The sequence below is a fragment of the Montipora capricornis genome, chromosome 3, assembly GCF_036669925.1.
Source record: "Montipora capricornis isolate CH-2021 chromosome 3, ASM3666992v2, whole genome shotgun sequence".
Taxonomy (NCBI): domain Eukaryota; kingdom Metazoa; phylum Cnidaria; class Anthozoa; order Scleractinia; family Acroporidae; genus Montipora; species Montipora capricornis.
Window position 1 is genome coordinate 27,215,290 of NC_090885.1, and position 17,785 is coordinate 27,233,074.

Genomic DNA, 17,785 nt, shown 5'->3' on the forward strand with positions numbered 1-17,785 from the left:
TACTCCCACAACTGAGAGCAAGCAAAATGTACCCCTACATCAAGATCAGGATCAGGTCAGGATCATTTAAAGAGTGGGTCCATTTTATGATAAATATATTATTTTATATATTATACGATACAATAAATATATATTTAATGTGGCTAAATGTAATTTAGGCTAAGTTAAAATCAAGCCAATGCTGGTCAGCGGTGGTCTGGGAATCAGGCGCATTGAGGTGACATACGGGGTTTCTCAATTCGCACGTGCTGGTCGTTTCTGCTGTGTGAGGTGCTGTTTGTTTCAAGCAGCAAGCGTTCAGTTGTTCCGCTTTTTTTTTCGTCTTTCCGTCGTCCTCGCCGTTATGACCGCCCGGCAAACCAACAACAGCTTAGCAGCGGCTCTCTCTTCTCTCAGTGCTCCATCAGCGCCGGTCTCCAGTACGAACACAAGCGGTACGTCTTCAATTGTGTCTTCGCAGTCCAGCGAGTCTGTTGTTGTTTCCTCGCCACTGGTGAGCGTTCCGGCTTCGGCAAATCCACTTCCGACGGCCTCAACTGCTGTTCTTTCACCTGATCTGGTGTCTCTCATTAATCAGGCTGTTCAGTCGGCTGTTCAGGCTTCGCAAAGGCAACCAGGACCAGCGATTGCGGATCCCGTCTCCTGTCCTGGCGCCAGTTCGTCATCTGCATCGTTGGGCGGTTTAGCTTCGACGTTTTTCGCCGCTGGAACGGGCTTTCCGCCTTCCCTTTCAAGCTCGTCGACCTCAGGTAGGCTTTCTCCTCTTGTCGTACCTACTTTTGTATCTACTTTTAACGCTCCGGTCCCGGCAATCGTCTCGTCTTCGGGGCAGGCTTTAAGTGGCGTTTCTGCTCATTTGCCACCATCCATTGCACCGCTGTCTATTGTGAACTCGTTGGCGGATCAGCCGTTCGTCGTGGGCCCGGGCTACTCTCCCGTTCCTGCCAAGCTCGTTATGCAAATCCGTGGCGGAAAATTCGTTGACTTGTCGGAACTTTTAGCGGCGAATTTGGTCAGCTCAGAGACCGAGCCTCAGTTAATGCTCGATGGGCGTTTGGTTTTATCAGCTCCCCCGAAGAAACCTCGTCGGCGTATCGAGGATATCACCACTTGGACGGAAGCCTTCACGGTGTACTCGCTTGTCCTAACGTCGTTTTTCCCTCATCGTTGGAAAGATTTAACGTTGTACAAGTTATTAATCTTGCGGATTTCTCGCCAGTTTAGCGGACGGGTTTGGCTTGCTTACGATAAAGCTTTTCGCGAACACGCTGCGGCGACTCGGTTGGCCGATTGGTCGACCATGAACGCACAGCTCTTCACTTTTCACGCCGGTGGTGCTTCTCCTCGCAGCCCCAACCTCGGCACGTCGCCGGATTCCTCTGAACCAGTGGGTTCCAGCTCTTCGAGGATCCCTTGTATGTCCTGGAACAAGGGAAGGTGCACCGCCCCTTATACGATTTGCCGCTATTATCATCGTTGCAGCACGTGTGGCGGCGCCCATCGTTCTGTATCATGCAGTTCTAGACCAGAACGTAAGCAGGAGAGTTCTGTCAGGCGCAGATCTCGGTCTCCGGCATTTAGTGCCTCAGCTGGCCAAAAAGCACGGCGTCAGTAACGACTGGCTCCAAGAAGTTTTCCCCTTCTCAGAACTTTGGAACATGTTGCGCGTACTTCGTTCATTATGTAGTTAGTCATTATGTAGTTAGTCGATTGCTCAGTTAGTAGTTATGTAGTTAGTCGATTGCTCAGTTAGTAGTTATGTAGTTAGTCGATTGCTCAGTTTGCTCAGTTAGTCGATTGTTCAGTTTTATTAGAATTTTTCACGGTTTTCTTTGCTTGCCCCTGTTGTGCTCTGGGCTTGTTGAATTAAACTTTTCTCACTGTTGCTGTATTGCTGCCCTTACTTCAGGAGGGGGGGGGGGGGGTAGGGTCGTTAGCGGGGAATTACCATCTCTCATTCTGTTTCCTTCCAGTCTCCAACCCCTTGCCCCCGGTGTCCGTGGTTAGCCCTCTAAAGCCTGAAGTGTTCGCTGCCAAGTTGTCCCAACATCCGGACCAACATCTTGTCGCCTTTGTCTTGGACGGCCTCAGGAATGGCTTTCGCCTGGGATTTCAGCATTCCAAGAAATTAAAATCAGCTAAGTCAAACAAGGCCTCTGCTAATCAACACTCCGAGGTCATTGACCGCTACTTGGCTAACGAGGTCTCCCTTGGGAGGGTTGCAGGACCTTTTTCCTCCCCACCTTTCCCTCATTTGCACGTTAGCAGCTTTGGAGTTATCCCTAAAAAGGGTCAACCAGGCAAGTGGAGGCTCATAGTGGACCTGTCATCCCCTGGTGGGCTAAGTGTTAATGATGGCATTGACCCTGACGAGTTTACCATGCAATACATCACGGTTGATCAGATCATTCGTATGATCTCAAGCTATGGCTTAGGTGCCCTGATTGCTAAATTCGATGTTGAGGCAGCCTACCGCAACATAGCTGTCCATCCATCTGATCGATATCTCTTGGGTATGAGATGGCGGAAGCACTATTATGTTGATTTAGCGTTACCATTTGGCCTCCGCTCTGCTCCTTATATTTTCAATTCTGTGGCGGACATGGTGGAGTGGATTCTCCTACATACACACAATGTTTCTGCGCTGTTACATTATTTAGACGATTTTATTACTGCAGGACCGCCGGATACTAACCAATGTGCTGAGAACTTAGCCACTTCCATAGCTGTTTGCCGTTCCTTAGGACTTCCACTCCACCCGGATAAGTGCATTGGCCCGTCCACGCGTTTAGTTGTTTTGGGCATTGAGTTAGACTCAGTGGCTCAGGTGGCCTGCCTCCCCTCGGACAAGCTCCTTGCTTTACAGGTGCTGCTGCAGTCGTGGCGGAATCGTCGCTGGTGTACTCGGCGCGAACTGGAGTCCCTCATTGGCCACTTACATCATGCCGCCAAGGTCGTGTGGCCCGGTCGTACCTTCCTGCGTCGTATGATCAATCTGCTCCAGTGTTTTCGTAAACGGGACCATCCAATCCGCCTGAATTCTGAATTTCACCTGGATCTTCAGTGGTGGCTTCAGTTTTTGTCCTCTTGGCATGGCGTCTATTTTTGGTTGTTTCCCGGCATGTCGGCCACCCCTGACCTCGAAGTTACATCGGACGCATCCGGTTCCCTTGGCTTTGGTGCTTACTTCAATGGGGAGTGGTTCAGCGGCGCATGGGTTTCTTCTCAAGCCTCTCACTCTATCGCCTATAAAGAGTTGTTCCCGATTATCATTGCCGCTCATGTTTGGGGGCCCCACTTCGCCAGGCGCCATGTTCTGTTTCGCACCGACAATGAGGCTGTGGTTTATATCCTCAACTCTAGAACATCCAGGATTCCCGTGTTAATGCGCTTGCTTCGCCATCTTCTCGCCTCAGCGGCTCGTTTCAATTTCTCCTTTGCCTCTCAGCATGTTCCGGGGGTTCATAATTGCATTGCTGACGCTTTGTCCCGCTTTCATTGGCAGGAGTTCCGGAGGTTAGCACCCCAGGCTCAGTCGCTTCCAGTGTCCATTCCACCTCATCTCCTGGAAGAATTGATTGGCTCTCATTAGAGCGGCAGTGCCAGTTCCTGTTAGCCCATGGTTTGGCTGACTCCACCCGGAGATCTTACGCATCTGGCCAGAGGAAATTTGTCAACTTCTGTGCGCATTTGGGCAAGTTGCATCCCAGTGGCTCCCCGTGCCCCACCGATGAATGGACATTGTGCCTCTTTGCCACTTTTCTGGCGGGATCGGTTCAGCACTCTTCGATCAAAGTTTACCTTTCAGCAGTTCGTGCCCTGCATATCGAAGAAGGCTTCCCAGACCCTCTGGTGAACTGTCTACGTTTGCAGCGGGTTCTTCGTGGGATCAAACGGACCCAAGGTTCCCCTGAGGCTCAGCGCCTTCCTATTACGGATCACATTTTGATGATCATCTTTAGGTCTTTGGATTTATCAATTTTCGACCACTGCATGTTTTGGGCCGCCTGCAACCTAGCATATTTCGGCTTCCTCCGATCTGCTGAATTTACTGTTCCTAATTTGGCTAGTTTCACCCCGGCACTCCACTTAAGTGTCGGTGACATTTCGGTAGACTCTGACGCCAATCCTTCCTGCCTGCGCGTGCGGATTAAAGCCTCCAAGACTGACCCTTTTCGGAAAGGCTGCTTTGTCCACATTGGCCGGGGACGCTTTCCTCTGTGTGCCCTTCAAGCTGTTTTGGCCTATTTGGCTGTGAGAGGGAACTCGGGTGGCCCTCTCTTTCTTTTCCAGGATGGTCGGCCCCTAACTCGCGCTGTCCTCACTGCTCGTCTCAGAGAAATCCTTGCTGGAGCGGGTGTGTTGGGCAATTTCTCCAGTCACAGTTTTCGCATTGGTGCGGCCACGGTGGCAGCTCGCAACGGCATCCCCGATCACCTTATTCAGGCCTTGGGTCGTTGGTGTAGTTCAGCTTACCAGTCGTACATTCGCACTCCATCCGAGTCATTGGCTTCCCTCTCTTCTCATCTCGCGTCTGGCTCAGTTGGCTCGTGACCCAGGTATACGTGGGAATTCATGCGGATCACAGGAAATCATGCGGATTGCAGGAAATCAAGCGGACCAGTCCTCTTCCGTTTTTTAGGGTCGCTTGTGGCTCGCTTGCGCCTGCCTGCGGTGTCTGGCCAGGACTCCTTTAATCAATCGGGAAGTCCTTGGCAATTTCCTGGTTCAGTTCCTACCTCAGGCAGAACCTTCTTCATGCCTCGCGGCCGGAGGAGCTGTGGCGGACCTTGCTTTAGTGCCTCCTTTTCACCTTGCCTCGGTTAGCAGACCTCTCAGTCTTATTTCATGATCAGCTTCATGGTACTCGGGTAAGTGTCGTCCAGTGTCGTGTCTTGAGCTGGGGGTGGGTGCTTGTGTGAGTTTGGGTGGTGGCGCAGGTTCCACGTCATCCCTGTTCGCGGCCCCTTCGCCTTCCAAGCACCCTTGGGGTGGTCTTTGGGTGGTGGCCGCTCGCAGAGTTGCCGTGGAGGCCTGTGTGCTCTGCTCATGGCCTGTGGCTCAAGCCTCGTTGCACGCCCCGGAATCGCCGCCCACTTTGGCAGGGCACCATCTCCAAGCTCGTCCATTGGCGATGAGTTTAAATGTGGCTAAATGTAATTTAGGCTAAGTTAAAATCAAGCCAATGCTGGTCAGCGGTGGTCTGGGAATCAGGCGCATTGAGGTGACATACGGGGTTTCTCGATTCGCACGTGCTGGTCGTTTCTGCTGTGTGAGGTGCTGTTTGTTTCAAGCAGCAAGCGTTCAGTTGTTCCGCTTTTTTCCCCTTCCCTTCCCTCCCTCATTGGTGGATTCGGTAAGTATAGGGTTGGTAAGTATCTCCACTGACTTGGTCAGTGTGACGGTGCCTGGTGGGTGGTGGCCGCTCGCAGAGTTGCCGTGGAGGCCTGTGGCTCAAGCCTCGTTGCACGCCCCGGAATCGCCGCCCACTTTGGCAGGCACCATCTCCAAGCTCGTCCATTGGCGATGAGTTTAATATATTTTATATGGAACTAAGTGTAAAGTAAAGCCTAGATATAATTTAAGACAAAATAAACAACAACACAGAATTTTTACCTTTCAAACAGTGTGCCATCAATGAACAATTTTGTCCACGATGAAAATGTGGTTTCTTCCCCACCTTGTAGCCCTCACATTTTCTTGTAACGACTTGCAATCGATGCAGGCGGTATAAGAACTTACAAAAAATTGTGGGCGTGGAGATTTAAAGCATCGACACACGAATTCCTTGTGGTGACAATCTGGTTGCAATGATTACTTGATATCAAAAGGTAATTTATTGAAAGAGAAATGCTCTTAAAATTTAATAAAGGCCACATTGTAATCTTGTTTATTATCAAGTTGTCAGCAGAAGGTAATTATGCGGCTTTTTTTGCTGTTTTCAAGAGTGAACGGCAAAACGTCAAGGGGCTTTTAGAACTAAAACATAAGACTTGAATCATTTTAAAACGAAAATATAACTGATTTATATTTGTTTTACAACAGTTTTTAAACTCCCATACGGTAAAAATAACAGGAACGCATTCTGTACTATAGGGACGCGTTTCTCCTCCAAAGTAATTTTCGCGTTCCTTTGGCATTCCCATAGCGTTCCATTTCACGTTTAATTGGCGTTCCCCAAACGTGTTCCCTGCTAAGGTTATTTCTCTCCGGTACTGTACATCAGGGAATGTAATTAAGTTACACCTGGCCATTTAATATCAATCTTTGATTTTAAATCTTGATAAAAACTCATTTTTTAATAAAGTAGACCATGCCTACTAGGAGCCCCTAACCAATACATTATTGGATCTTCAAATGTACATGCATGAGTATACTGCAACACACATCACGAGGGAAGAGGCTCAATTTTATATGCAAGAGAAAAAACAATGCAATCATGTTACTTCTAACTAGTGGGGACTTACCAGCTTGCCTTAACTCTGAATTTTCTTTCTCCTTTTCTTTGTTTTTGTCAATTATTTGCTGACAACTAAAATTACAAAAAAAAAGTGGTTGACTTATATGAATTCCCACTAGATCTCATCCTGCGAACTTAAGTACAGGCAATCACGGTACTACTGATGAACGAGTATCACAAGACTAAAATGATGGACTAATTCATCAGATTTTATAAAATTTAATTGTTACACATTTAAACTCATAACCAATCGATGAGCTTGGGCGTTGGTGCCCACAAAGTTGGTGGAGCCAGGCAATGCTCTAGCATGAAGAGGAGGTCTCCATGGCAACCCTGCGAGCAGCCCCCACCAGGCACCGTCACACTGAACCATTCAGTGGAATACTTACCGACCCACTACATGTACTTACATGTACCTAGCCCATACCTCAAGAGGGAGGGAGGGAGGGATGGGAAAATCAAAGCACAAACTGGCACGCAAACAGCAAGCTATTGGAATAAAACACTTGCAAAGAATTGCAAGCAAGCAACTGCACATATAAGTCAGGAGGTACCCCTGCTAGAGGTATCGGGCCACCCCTAGTATAGCTGGGGAAACTGCTGACCAGCATTGCTTCGAGGTTAACTTTGCCTAAATTACATTACCCACATAGAACACAAATAAAATAATTCATTATTGCATTTGACAGGCAAACATCATCCAGTAGTTATCCTATGATTGATTAACTATCGGCCAATAGCAGGTAAAAAGAACCTCCACAAGCTGTTGTACAATTCAACCACAGATTCAGTGTTCGACACTTACTTTCTTAGTAATTTGCCCTTTGGGCAACCAGTTTTGTTTTTTTGGTTGCCCATGAGTTTTTTCGGTTGCCCGCCTCCTAAATACCTGTGGCCCATTAATTAAAACTCAAAGGGGGCTTTTAAAAATGTCAATTTTGAGTAAAAATGTGTGCAAAATGGACTTGACAGACCAATGCGACTCCTGCTGTGTCCATGGTGTTCTGGTAGCCTTCACAGTTTTGCTTTGATAAGCATACATAATTTTAGCATTTTTTCTTTTCTAAAAGACATCAAAGGAGATTCCTTTACTATATCTCTCTGAGATTAGGCTGGTTTTGAATTAAATGCCATTTATCCAATATTATGGTCTATAAGCTTTTCAAAGCTGGTTGAAATTGCCTGACAAAAGGTAGAATTTTGGGTTCCATTGTAACAAACTTTTTTTTTTTGCGTGGATTTGAAGATGGCGGCTACGAACATGTTCCTTCTTCCAATCTGTTTTGAGGTTTGTACCAATATATTTTTAACAGAAAATAAATGACAGCAAAACGATGTAACATTGTTATTTTTTTATCATGTTTGCAGCAACTACGTCATATTACTAGTCACAATCTTCATTGCAAATCAAATCGTTCCGCAAAATATTAGTCGACCAAAAATTCTGATTGCACGATCGGGCAAGTCTTATGGTTGTTTTACTTGCCCACGGATATATTTTGCTTGCCCCAGGCAATCGGGCAAGCGTTAGTGTCGAACACTGACATTGTGTCATAAATTCTGATTCTGATCATAGATCACCTTCTCAGTTGTTTTCTTAAACTTTCCACCTCTGCAGTTAACTGACTGTTCACCTCTTCAGAGCTTTCCATCTGATAAAGGGAAGACAGTAATACATTTTGATGGCCAAGGAAATTTATTTGTTCTTTTGGAAGCTCAAATGTGAATGCTCTAAAGGAGGAGGACCCTCATTCTGGACAAGAGGGATTTTTCTGGCTAAGAACTACATGTTCATATCACAACAAAACAGGTGCCCAATAGACCATTTTCAAATTCTCACGGCTGGACTGGATCGAGCATGAAATGGAGGCTAATGCAGGCAAATCTTTTCAATACAAATTAATTTGCCTGCATATTAGCCTCCATTAATTTTTCATGCTAGATCCAGTCTAGCTGTGAGAATACGAAACTGGCCTATTTGGTATACCTGGTGAAAGGCAAGGCAATTTTGCACTTGCATCATTGGGTCTCACACAGATGAAAGATAATGCTTTTCAGTAGTATGAAGCAACTGTCGGAACTGCTATTCCCCCTTGAAATGATGCTAGCCAGTTCCCAAATTTATATGGCTTTGCATATACATGTAGGTACCAAAGAGAAAGAAAGGGGGAAAATTTTATAGAGTAAAGAAACAACACTGTAGCACTGAGCTACAATAGCTAGGCTTCAAACAAGCAACCCCTGGGATTGGAGTCCAGCATGCTACACACTATTATACCATCACGCTTCTACCTTGATCAAAGCAGCACCAGTGTTTTTTACAACTCCTCCAAATAATTAGCCTGTTTATATTTATTTGCTCAAGTTGATTTTAAAATAAAAATTAATTTAAACTTGACGCATATGTACATGTATCATTTCTTAAAAATGGCTTGCAATCATAGGTACTTTGACTGTTATAAAAAGCCTCATTTTCAATTCCTGGTGTGAACTGTGACTACACCTAATTGATTCACTTTGTTTTCTCTTGATGTTAATGTATCATGAACCTATGTTACAGTACTTCATTTTACATACTTGTGCCTGGATTGTATTGTGTTGTTCCATCAGACGCTTGTTATTTAGCTGTAGGCTTTCAATCGTACTTATCAGCTCACTTGGCCTGAAAAACAAATTAAGATACTTACAGTCCAAATCAATACTATCATTTCAAAATGGCTGTCATTAAAGTATGCAAATACATGTATAAACATGTAGCTTCTTTACACTTTTAATACCAATTATAGTGATTCATTCTTGGCTTTTACTTTGATCCCGATCAAAGAGTATATAACACAATAGGGCTGGTATGCTTTTCCTGGCTTCCCTTCTAGTTATCTGCAGTATTATTTTTATTTATTTTCATTTGCCCAAAGTGGCATCGCATTTTATATTTACACTGTATGCAAACATACTTTTTTTTAAAAAATGCATTAACCAACCAGTCTCTGTCTGGAGATTCTCCTCCAAGTCCCTCCACACTTTCAGAACTCACATTTGGTGTGCTTGTTACTATACAGGGATTCAACAAGAATTCAGTTAATAACTAGACTTCAACAATTGCATGCATAAATTATCTTTTAATTGACATTTAATTGTATAGCAAGTGTTGATATCATCTTCCTAATGATTAAAATACTTAAAAGGTATTTAAGAAGTCAAACAATGCCAGTGCTATGCAATTACCATGGCTGCCAATAATGCTCTTAGGGCCTCTGTATGGTGTGGTCTCTGGTGATTCCTTTAAATTGAAAACAAATTTAAATTGTAAAATGAAATTAGATAACATGATACACATATGCTACAGTAATTTCATGGCAATGGGTACGAGAAAAAGTGGAAAACTCAAATTCCCAGGCAGGAATTAGACCTATAACCTTGGTGAGTCCCAGTCAAATACTCTCTCCATTAAACAATGTGCCCTCTTGGTGATCTGGATCACTTATAGACAAAGTGCTCCACAAGTCAGAAAGCTAGACAATGTTATATGATTCAACTTGATAACGCAACTATTGGAGGTGTTGATGGTGTAACGAACCTGTGAGAAATAAATATGCAAAATGTGTGGCAATGGGTAAGCAAACAGCTGAAAAGAAATCCCAGGTCTGGTGCAATAAGAGATAATCATGGCTTTTATTACACTTTCAGAGTTTCTGTGGGAAGAATCACTCCTTTCTTTCACATTTGCTTGGCTCATGGCCAGAAAGATTAGAGTTCTTCCTAGGGTACAAACTTGCTTAATTCAACCACTGTCCACCATGTTGGACATCATTGCTCAAAACACATTAACCATACAAGTTACAATATATTTGCCAAATATAAATATGTGCCTACAGACTGCTTCCTGCATAAATGTCCTTGACAATAATATAACAATTGTTTCCATCCTTCTCTCCTTTAGGCCCTGTCCACACATACCAAGCAGGGCTCGAAATTAACAAAAAAATCTAGTCGCAACTTTGCGACAAAATACGAAAATTTAGTCGCAATTTCGCTAATTTTAGTCGCAAAATCCCCGTGCTGCATTGTGTTGTCAGTGGTTTAGCAAAAAATATGAGCCCGCAATACCGTATTGGTCGCAATTTCGAGCCCTGCCCAGATATTTTTTAATCCTGACCGCAACTTTTTTCCTGCAGATTCCAAAATTCTCACGTCCACACGTACAAATGTAACATATCAATTGCACATGCTTTCTATAAGATTTGAAACTAGTCCAAGAACAAGAGAAGTTACTCGTTCAGTGGCCATTCCAAATTCTAATGTGTATTCAGAAATTTCCACTCTGGAGAGCAGATTTAAAAAAGTTTCAGATTTGCATGCCAGATTTCACCAGATACATGTGGAAAGGGCTTCAATGGGATTGCACAATAACATGGTCTCTTTGAAATAATCCACCCCCAAGTATTCAGACAAGTATTCGACATGGTCAGTTTCAACATAGGAAAGAGGAGCAGAACAAATATGCAAGAAAACAAGGCACTGATAGCAGGAGACTGTTATTGCATGATATTAGATACTCTTGCATAATTTTTTGGATGATTTTATAAGGAATAACACCCTGCTAGCAGAGCCTTTCTTTTGCTTGCTCGATTTTGGCTTTCTCGAGAAAGGCTCTGCATGAATCGAGTAAGATCTTTATTGAATATGCGATGCATGTTGCCAGGATACAGTCTCGAACCCAAGCCTAACACGCCAGATCTCGCGGCCCGCGGCCATCTTGGTTTTTCATGCCAGCGGGCTCAATTATAACCATCGGTTTTGTCACTAAACGGACGCTCGCACTGGAAAAACCGGTTTGACGAGAGAAAAAATGTTTGACTAGTACAGAAGTTCAGGCTGCGGCGGCTTCAAAGAGTTGACGCGATTCGGGCAGAGCCTCCTTTTCTCCTCCTCAGTAAAGAAAAAGACAAAAGGAGGCTCTGCTCGCAGGGTGAAGGAATAACAACTGCACCACAAAAAAACCTTACCATGCAATTAACAGTAACAGGTGAAGGGCAATGATCATCTTCAGCATTAGCAAAACTTTAGAAAAATACCACAAAAAAATCAGATCAATAACAGGAAAACCATACATAAATATATATTCATAAACAACAGTTACCTAAAAGGGCACTTTGAAGGCTGTATCATTAATTTTAGATTAAAAGATGGCAATTTGTGTTAGCCCTTTGTCAAAACAATAATGCTCACTTTCCAATTTCTTAATCGTGGTCAATTTTCCACATCAACCACAGGCGCCCCAAGCTGAAAATACGTGGTGTATGCGACAGTTTGTGTATATAGAGAATTGTATGGGAAAATCACTGATCGTAAAAAAATTGTGTAAATAACTATCTCATTTGAAATAAAGTTTTCCTTCCTCAAATGTGTGACCAATTTGTCTCTTTTGGCGAGTTTCGAGCCATTCTGACGCCGTTTAGTGAAGTCATCCGGAAGGCCATTGCTGAAATAATGGGAAGGCCGGTGACTCCATCCATCGCTGGCCAGACCTCACTCCACAAATCGTTTTCTCCTCAACAGGAAAAGTCCCGAATCGCAATAAAAACAACAGTTCCATAAAGCCCAATAAATTTCACTCCAAATACGTGTGTTTCGGCGGCCAAAAGACTCGTGGCGAACGAAAACTTTGCCTTAAAATTCACCTCTTCGGCTTTCCTCAGAGGCTTGTGACCGGGTAGTCAACAACGGTCTGGCCAGGGATGGATGGAGTCACCGGCCTTCCCATTATTTCAGCAACGGCCTTCCGGATGACTTCAATAAACGGCGTCAGAATGGCTCGAAACTCGCCTAAAGAGACAAGTTGGTCACACATTTGAGGTAGGAAAACTTTATTTCAAATGAGATAGTTATTTACACAATTTTTTTTACGATCGGTGATTTTCCCATACAATTCTCTATATACACAAACTGTCGCATACACCACGTATTTTCAGCTTGGGGCGCCTGTGCATCAACTCAGTTGATTAACCCACAGTTTTTTTTAACTAAGTGCCTTTACCCATTTGTAATTCAAGTTGGCATTCAACAATACACCAGTGATGAAATGTCTTACAGTCTAAAGGAGGTAGTTTCTAAAGAAACTGTGGTGCTGCGTCAGTGGGGAAGTAGCACACGAAATCTCTTGGTTTTATCAGCGGAGTTGATAAATGTATGTAACTTGACCACCGTACAGGATAATGAAAGCTGACGTTTCGATCGTTAGTTCTTTCGTCAGAGTGCTCTGATGAAGGGCTAACGCTCGAAATGTCAGCTTTTATTATCCCTGTACGGTGGTCAATTTACATTATCAATTCCATTGATAAACCAAATAATTTCGTGTCTTACAGTCTAGTAGACCATGTATAACCGTCCCTTTACAACAGAAGGGTTCACCCTCTTGGTTGCACCACAGGTAAAACCAGGTCAAGAGGAGACCATATGGGGGACATGGTTGATAGTGTCTATTATTAAAGCAAATGAATATTACACAAGATTAGAACCTTTCCTCAACTCGATAGTCACTGTGATGTTTAAGTGCTACAATTATAGATGCTATAGTATGGTTTTGGTTTAAGGAAATCGCTGTGCTAACCTTTTAAGGACGTTCACGCTAATTGTTTGTGTGCAACTTTTACTGCGCAGGTAACGTGACTGTAATATGTCATGCATTACTTCTAGCATTACTTAAGATCTTATGGCGACAAAAACACAGGGGAAAAATTTCCAGGCTGGCAAAAGAAAGGCATGCTTATTATTTCCAATTCATCACAAAATGTTAAGGAGAAAGGGGTGGGAGGCTCGAAAAGGTCTGGAAAAGGTAGTTTATCGAGTGGTGGCTGAAAGTTTTGAAAACTCGAGGAAGATTGGTTTTAGTCAGCAACGTGGTGTAAATTTAATGGGGTTGAGTTTCTTTTAATGTTATTACACTACATATATGAACATCTTAGTTCAAAATGAATGCATGTTTTTGAGGTTCTTTTCCTTTACTTTCATGAAAAGAGAGCTGAATTGTATTGTCTTCCGCACTCACTTGAATAGTGCGGACCTATGAGGAAACAACCAGATATTATATTTCACAAAAACTGCACTCCAGAAGATGAGCTTTACGGCAATGGAGAGATATGATACAAAACACTAACCAAATAAAGATAACGCCTGCTTGAAACTTCGTTTCTATGCTTGAGAAGGGTTTTCTTTTGCAAAAACCTTTTATCGATTGATCCTGTCTTGGGTTCCAGTCTTTCCCCGACAGGTCACGCAAAAATGTGACAAACAAAATTTTTCAAGAGCTTAGCAACATCACATCGATTTTACTTGTTTAGATCATCGGTGACCCCTATTTTTTGAGACATGAATATCTTACTCTTCTTACATTCTAAAAATATGATAAAATGAAAAAAATCACAATGTAACAAGCTATCTTTTTTTAAATTTTTCTTTCCTTGTGTCCTGAATTCCAAAAGCGGTTACAAGGGGTAGCGCTTGCAAAAATTCTTGTTGAGGATTAACTCTACTGTTTACGACATCCCCAACGGCATACATTTATCTAAAAAAACCCACTCCTATATTTCTAGGCACGGAAACCTTCACTCTGACTAACATATTATTTTTGTGGTTTTCGACAAACGAGTAGATGAGGCTACAACTCATTATGATGACCCATCTATCAAAATTAGGGCATTTTTCCCTTGCCTTTTTCTCTGAAACAAAGTCGGTGGCCCCCCAGTTTTTTTCCATTTTTGGAATAAGCAATTAATGAAGCTAACGTCAGGCGAGAAATGAAAACAAAATCAGTTTGGGAAGATTTTCGCGCAAACGTCCTTAAGTGAAGCTTTCAGACAATAAAATCGTCTCAGGTATCAAGTCCTTACAGTGCAAATTGCGCCTTACCAATGGCCACCCAACAAACTTTCACATTTGACAACTACGAATAAATATTATGTCAATCATTCAAATTACAACTGTGCAAAAGTTGTACGGAGGTGTGAGTGTCAATCAAATTCGCACACCTTGATTGGCAGATAATTTGTAAAAAACTTGCACTGTAACACTGATTAATAATGTCAGAATCTTGAAGTGTCAAAACCTTTGTTTTCTAATTTCAGATATCCACTCTTTTATGCCTTCCTGGAAGGAAGCCAAATCTATCTCAATATTCCTTCCATCTGGATCCCATATCAGCGACAAGTCATCCAGATTTCCTGCAAACTATAAAAAAAGTTTTAATGTTACTTATCAGCAACAAATTCTACTATGTATAGATGTTCAACAACCATATTTACCATAATAAAGGCAAAACAGACTGTTGCCTTGATACATGATACACTCACACTCTTTCTGTTACATGTATCTACTCTATCTAAAACTACACTTTATATTGCTAAAAACAAGTATGGGAGGCTAGGATAGAAATGAAAGGAACTATTTCCTATCCTGTTGATCGATGAAAATGTTCTTCATTCCTTCAGGCTTTCGATAAAGATAACTTAAGAATTTTGAATTTTGAAACTGCATCAATTTTTCTTCCTATTTGACAAGATTTACATGTTAACACTGATAGAGATGCATGTGAGCTACCTGAACTCCCCACAACCAGTGCTCAAATTTAGAGGTCGTCCAGTCATCCCAAACAACTAGAAAGTTCACTGGGCAATCAATTTTTGGTAGAGCTGCCCAAAGAAAAAACAAAGGACAACCCAGCCAAAAATAGAAAATAATTACATAAGCAATACCCGACTAACTTGTCAGTTTTTCTCTTGTCAATGTCCATACAACAGCAGCGTAAAGTTAACAATTATAATTAATTTGCCGCAGCTGAGCAGTTCCCATATTATGTTTTGAATATCTCCCGCTTTTACAAAACATTGTCAGATAGGAAAGTACAAGAAACATTAAGTTTTTATATATATATATGTAAATATATATATATATCACGAACATGTAGCCGATATCGATAGAGATCAAAGACTCTATTTTGAAATGGCTAAAACTGAAACCCAGACTTCCACAATACTTAGAACAACGTGATACTCAAGGTCCATCACCATGCATCTCGACATACCGCACATTTAATCATTATGGACAACCAAGCATTTATCAGGACAACCAAATAAATTTTAAGAGTTTATCTGCCCGGCTTTTGAAACAGGGACAACCTGGAATCTTTTTTTTAATTTCGAGCACTGCACAACTATAAAATTTTGAACATGTTCTTAAATGTAATAAGTCTTAATAAGTCAAATTGGCCCAGGATGGGTAGGAACTAAAAGCATAGGCATAAGTACAGATCAGCATGCAAGTTTCAAAACATAACACAAATAATAATTATTGATCAACATTGTCGTTAAAACATGATAGACCGTACTATGCAACTTTTTCCAGAGTATTAAAAGATATGTGGTCGGTCTACTTCAAGTCTAATTCAAGTTAATTATTCATGCATTGATCTAAATTATGCAAATATGTGTTGGGCAATATTGAACACACACGCACACACAAGAGGATAATATTATTGAAACACTACTATGGCAAAAGAAATTGACACACTATAAATGAAACAACACGGCATAAGCTAAAATGCACTGGATATAAACACATAACTTGTTTTCTCTTCCAGAAGCAAAATAAAAGCACTCATTCAATGGCTTCCTTGACACTCGTGATTCTAAGTCAACACTGCCGACAAACGTCCAATTCTTTTTTTACCTTCCTAAGAAGATAAATAAGTTTCTAAACGCTTTTAAAACAGCTTTTAATGGACTTAATAAAGGAATATCCCTACTCTTGGACGCCGGTTAATCTGTTTATCTCATGTTTAGAGTCTACAAAAAGGCCAAATAAAATTTCGAAGGTAAACAAATGGATGGTTAAATTTCAATCGGACGCGATATTAAACACGGGATTCGAAAGTAAGTGAAAGGCACTTGCAAACACTAATAAATGAACAAGTAAAAACCTTATTCCTCTTCCACTCTATCAGATCCATAACAGGGAAATAATCAGTTTATTTTATACGCTAATCAAGCCTGATGGAAAATGCAAAGATCGATCGAAACTTGGAAGACATCTTTAAACGCATGTGAAAACGGGAAAATTTCCGGCGCCTTATTTTTATCCTTACTCCATGTAAAACCAACAAACCGTAAAATTACATAATCCAAAAATAATTATATCGTTTAAACTAAACAAAAAACGTACATGAAGCGTGTAATTGCTATAAGTCTTCCAGGAAAGCTTACCTCTTCAGTGCCGTTGGAAATTGCGTTACGCAGGTAATCTATAAGCTTAGAAACGGAAACTCGGCCCGAGTGTTCGGCATCACATGCATAAAACAGACTGTCCAGTATGGCTTCTTCGGAAACACTAGAAGGGTCATCTTTGTCTGTGCCCTGGAAACAGGAAACCGTGCAAACGGATTAACGTCAACACGGATTTACGCAGAATGTAGAGGTTATACTAGCACAGTCAAGACGCTCAAAAGCAGCCTCAAAACAGTCGTAATTTTTTTAGAAAGCATTTAACCTGAGATAAAAATTGTACTTGTTGAAACGAATGAAAAGCTCACCGATGACTCCATGACCGACAGAGATAAAAGTTATTTGGTCTAAAACAACCTCTCCTTCGCGGCCTAAAAACCCTACAGGGTGAAGTTAAACGCCACAGCAATGCGAGCGCGATAATTTTATCACCCTCGCACGCTTGCATATGTTGTGGCAAAAAGCCTCACATCCTTTCCCTCCGGTATGCTTTTTTTTTTCAAATCTGGAAGACGCTTCGCGAACCATGACATTTCAAATTTGATTGCAACAAACACCCGCTGAAAAGCAAACGGACAAAGAATTTAGGAAGTCAAATTAAACAAAACCCTGAATCAAGCGCGCCATTTGTTGACTTCTTCCAAATATGGGTTTGGATTGTCTACATCACCAAATATGGAAAAATGACACAGGCGCAAAAAAAAGGGCGCGAATAACACAGCCTAAAGGCTGGTTTACACGGTACGATTTGTCGGCCGGTTTTGTCGGGCCGATAAATCGTACCGTGTAAATTGTGTAAAACGTGTAATTTTCCTCAAAAGATCTTGCCGTTGCCCTTTTAGTATCCGCCATTTTTAACGCTTTAACTTTTTAAGTATTTATGCGCAGAACCCACTCGCATACCCTTTGATTGACATGGCGGTTTCTCTCGGTGTGTCGGCCCGACTTCATAAATCTGTTGCACTGCAACAGATTTTTTGATTCGGACCCATTTTCGAATCTGTTCCTCACATTATCTGTTCCCTAGAGGAGTCTTCCTGGCTGGCAAAAC

General features: G+C 42.3%; 2 protein-coding genes across 5 annotated transcripts in view; one reads left to right on the plus strand and one right to left on the minus strand.

Moving 5' to 3' along the window:
* Positions 1 to 17,373, minus strand: part of LOC138042723 (inositol 1,4,5-triphosphate receptor associated 2-like) — a 48,072-nt gene extending 30,699 nt beyond the window's left edge. The window contains exons 1-9 of one of the 4 annotated variants that reach the window (XM_068888708.1): positions 17,043 to 17,373; positions 16,717 to 16,866; positions 14,565 to 14,686; positions 11,467 to 11,521; positions 9,686 to 9,740; positions 9,442 to 9,511; positions 9,038 to 9,122; positions 8,042 to 8,112; positions 6,468 to 6,532 (exon numbers count right to left, since the gene is read on the minus strand). In XM_068888708.1, coding sequence (XP_068744809.1) covers positions 6,468 to 6,532; positions 8,042 to 8,112; positions 9,038 to 9,122; positions 9,442 to 9,511; positions 9,686 to 9,740; positions 11,467 to 11,521; positions 14,565 to 14,686; positions 16,717 to 16,866; positions 17,043 to 17,054 — 685 coding nt within the window. In that variant the 5' untranslated portion in view covers positions 17,055 to 17,373. Of the gene's footprint in view, positions 1 to 6,467; positions 6,533 to 8,041; positions 8,113 to 9,037; positions 9,123 to 9,441; positions 9,512 to 9,685; positions 9,741 to 11,466; positions 11,522 to 14,564; positions 14,687 to 15,219; positions 15,470 to 16,675; positions 16,867 to 17,042 lie in introns of those variants that run through there. The other 3 variants (XM_068888707.1, XM_068888709.1, XM_068888710.1) reach the window with 3 other exon arrangements.
* Positions 339 to 5,444, plus strand: LOC138041253 (uncharacterized). The gene is made up of 2 exons (XM_068887026.1): positions 339 to 749; positions 3,506 to 5,444. The coding sequence occupies exons 1-2, from the start codon at positions 344 to 346 to the stop codon at positions 4,552 to 4,554; spliced, it is 1,455 nt and encodes a 484-aa protein (XP_068743127.1). The 5' UTR covers positions 339 to 343; the 3' UTR covers positions 4,555 to 5,444.
* Positions 17,374 to 17,785: the final 412 nt, after the last annotated feature.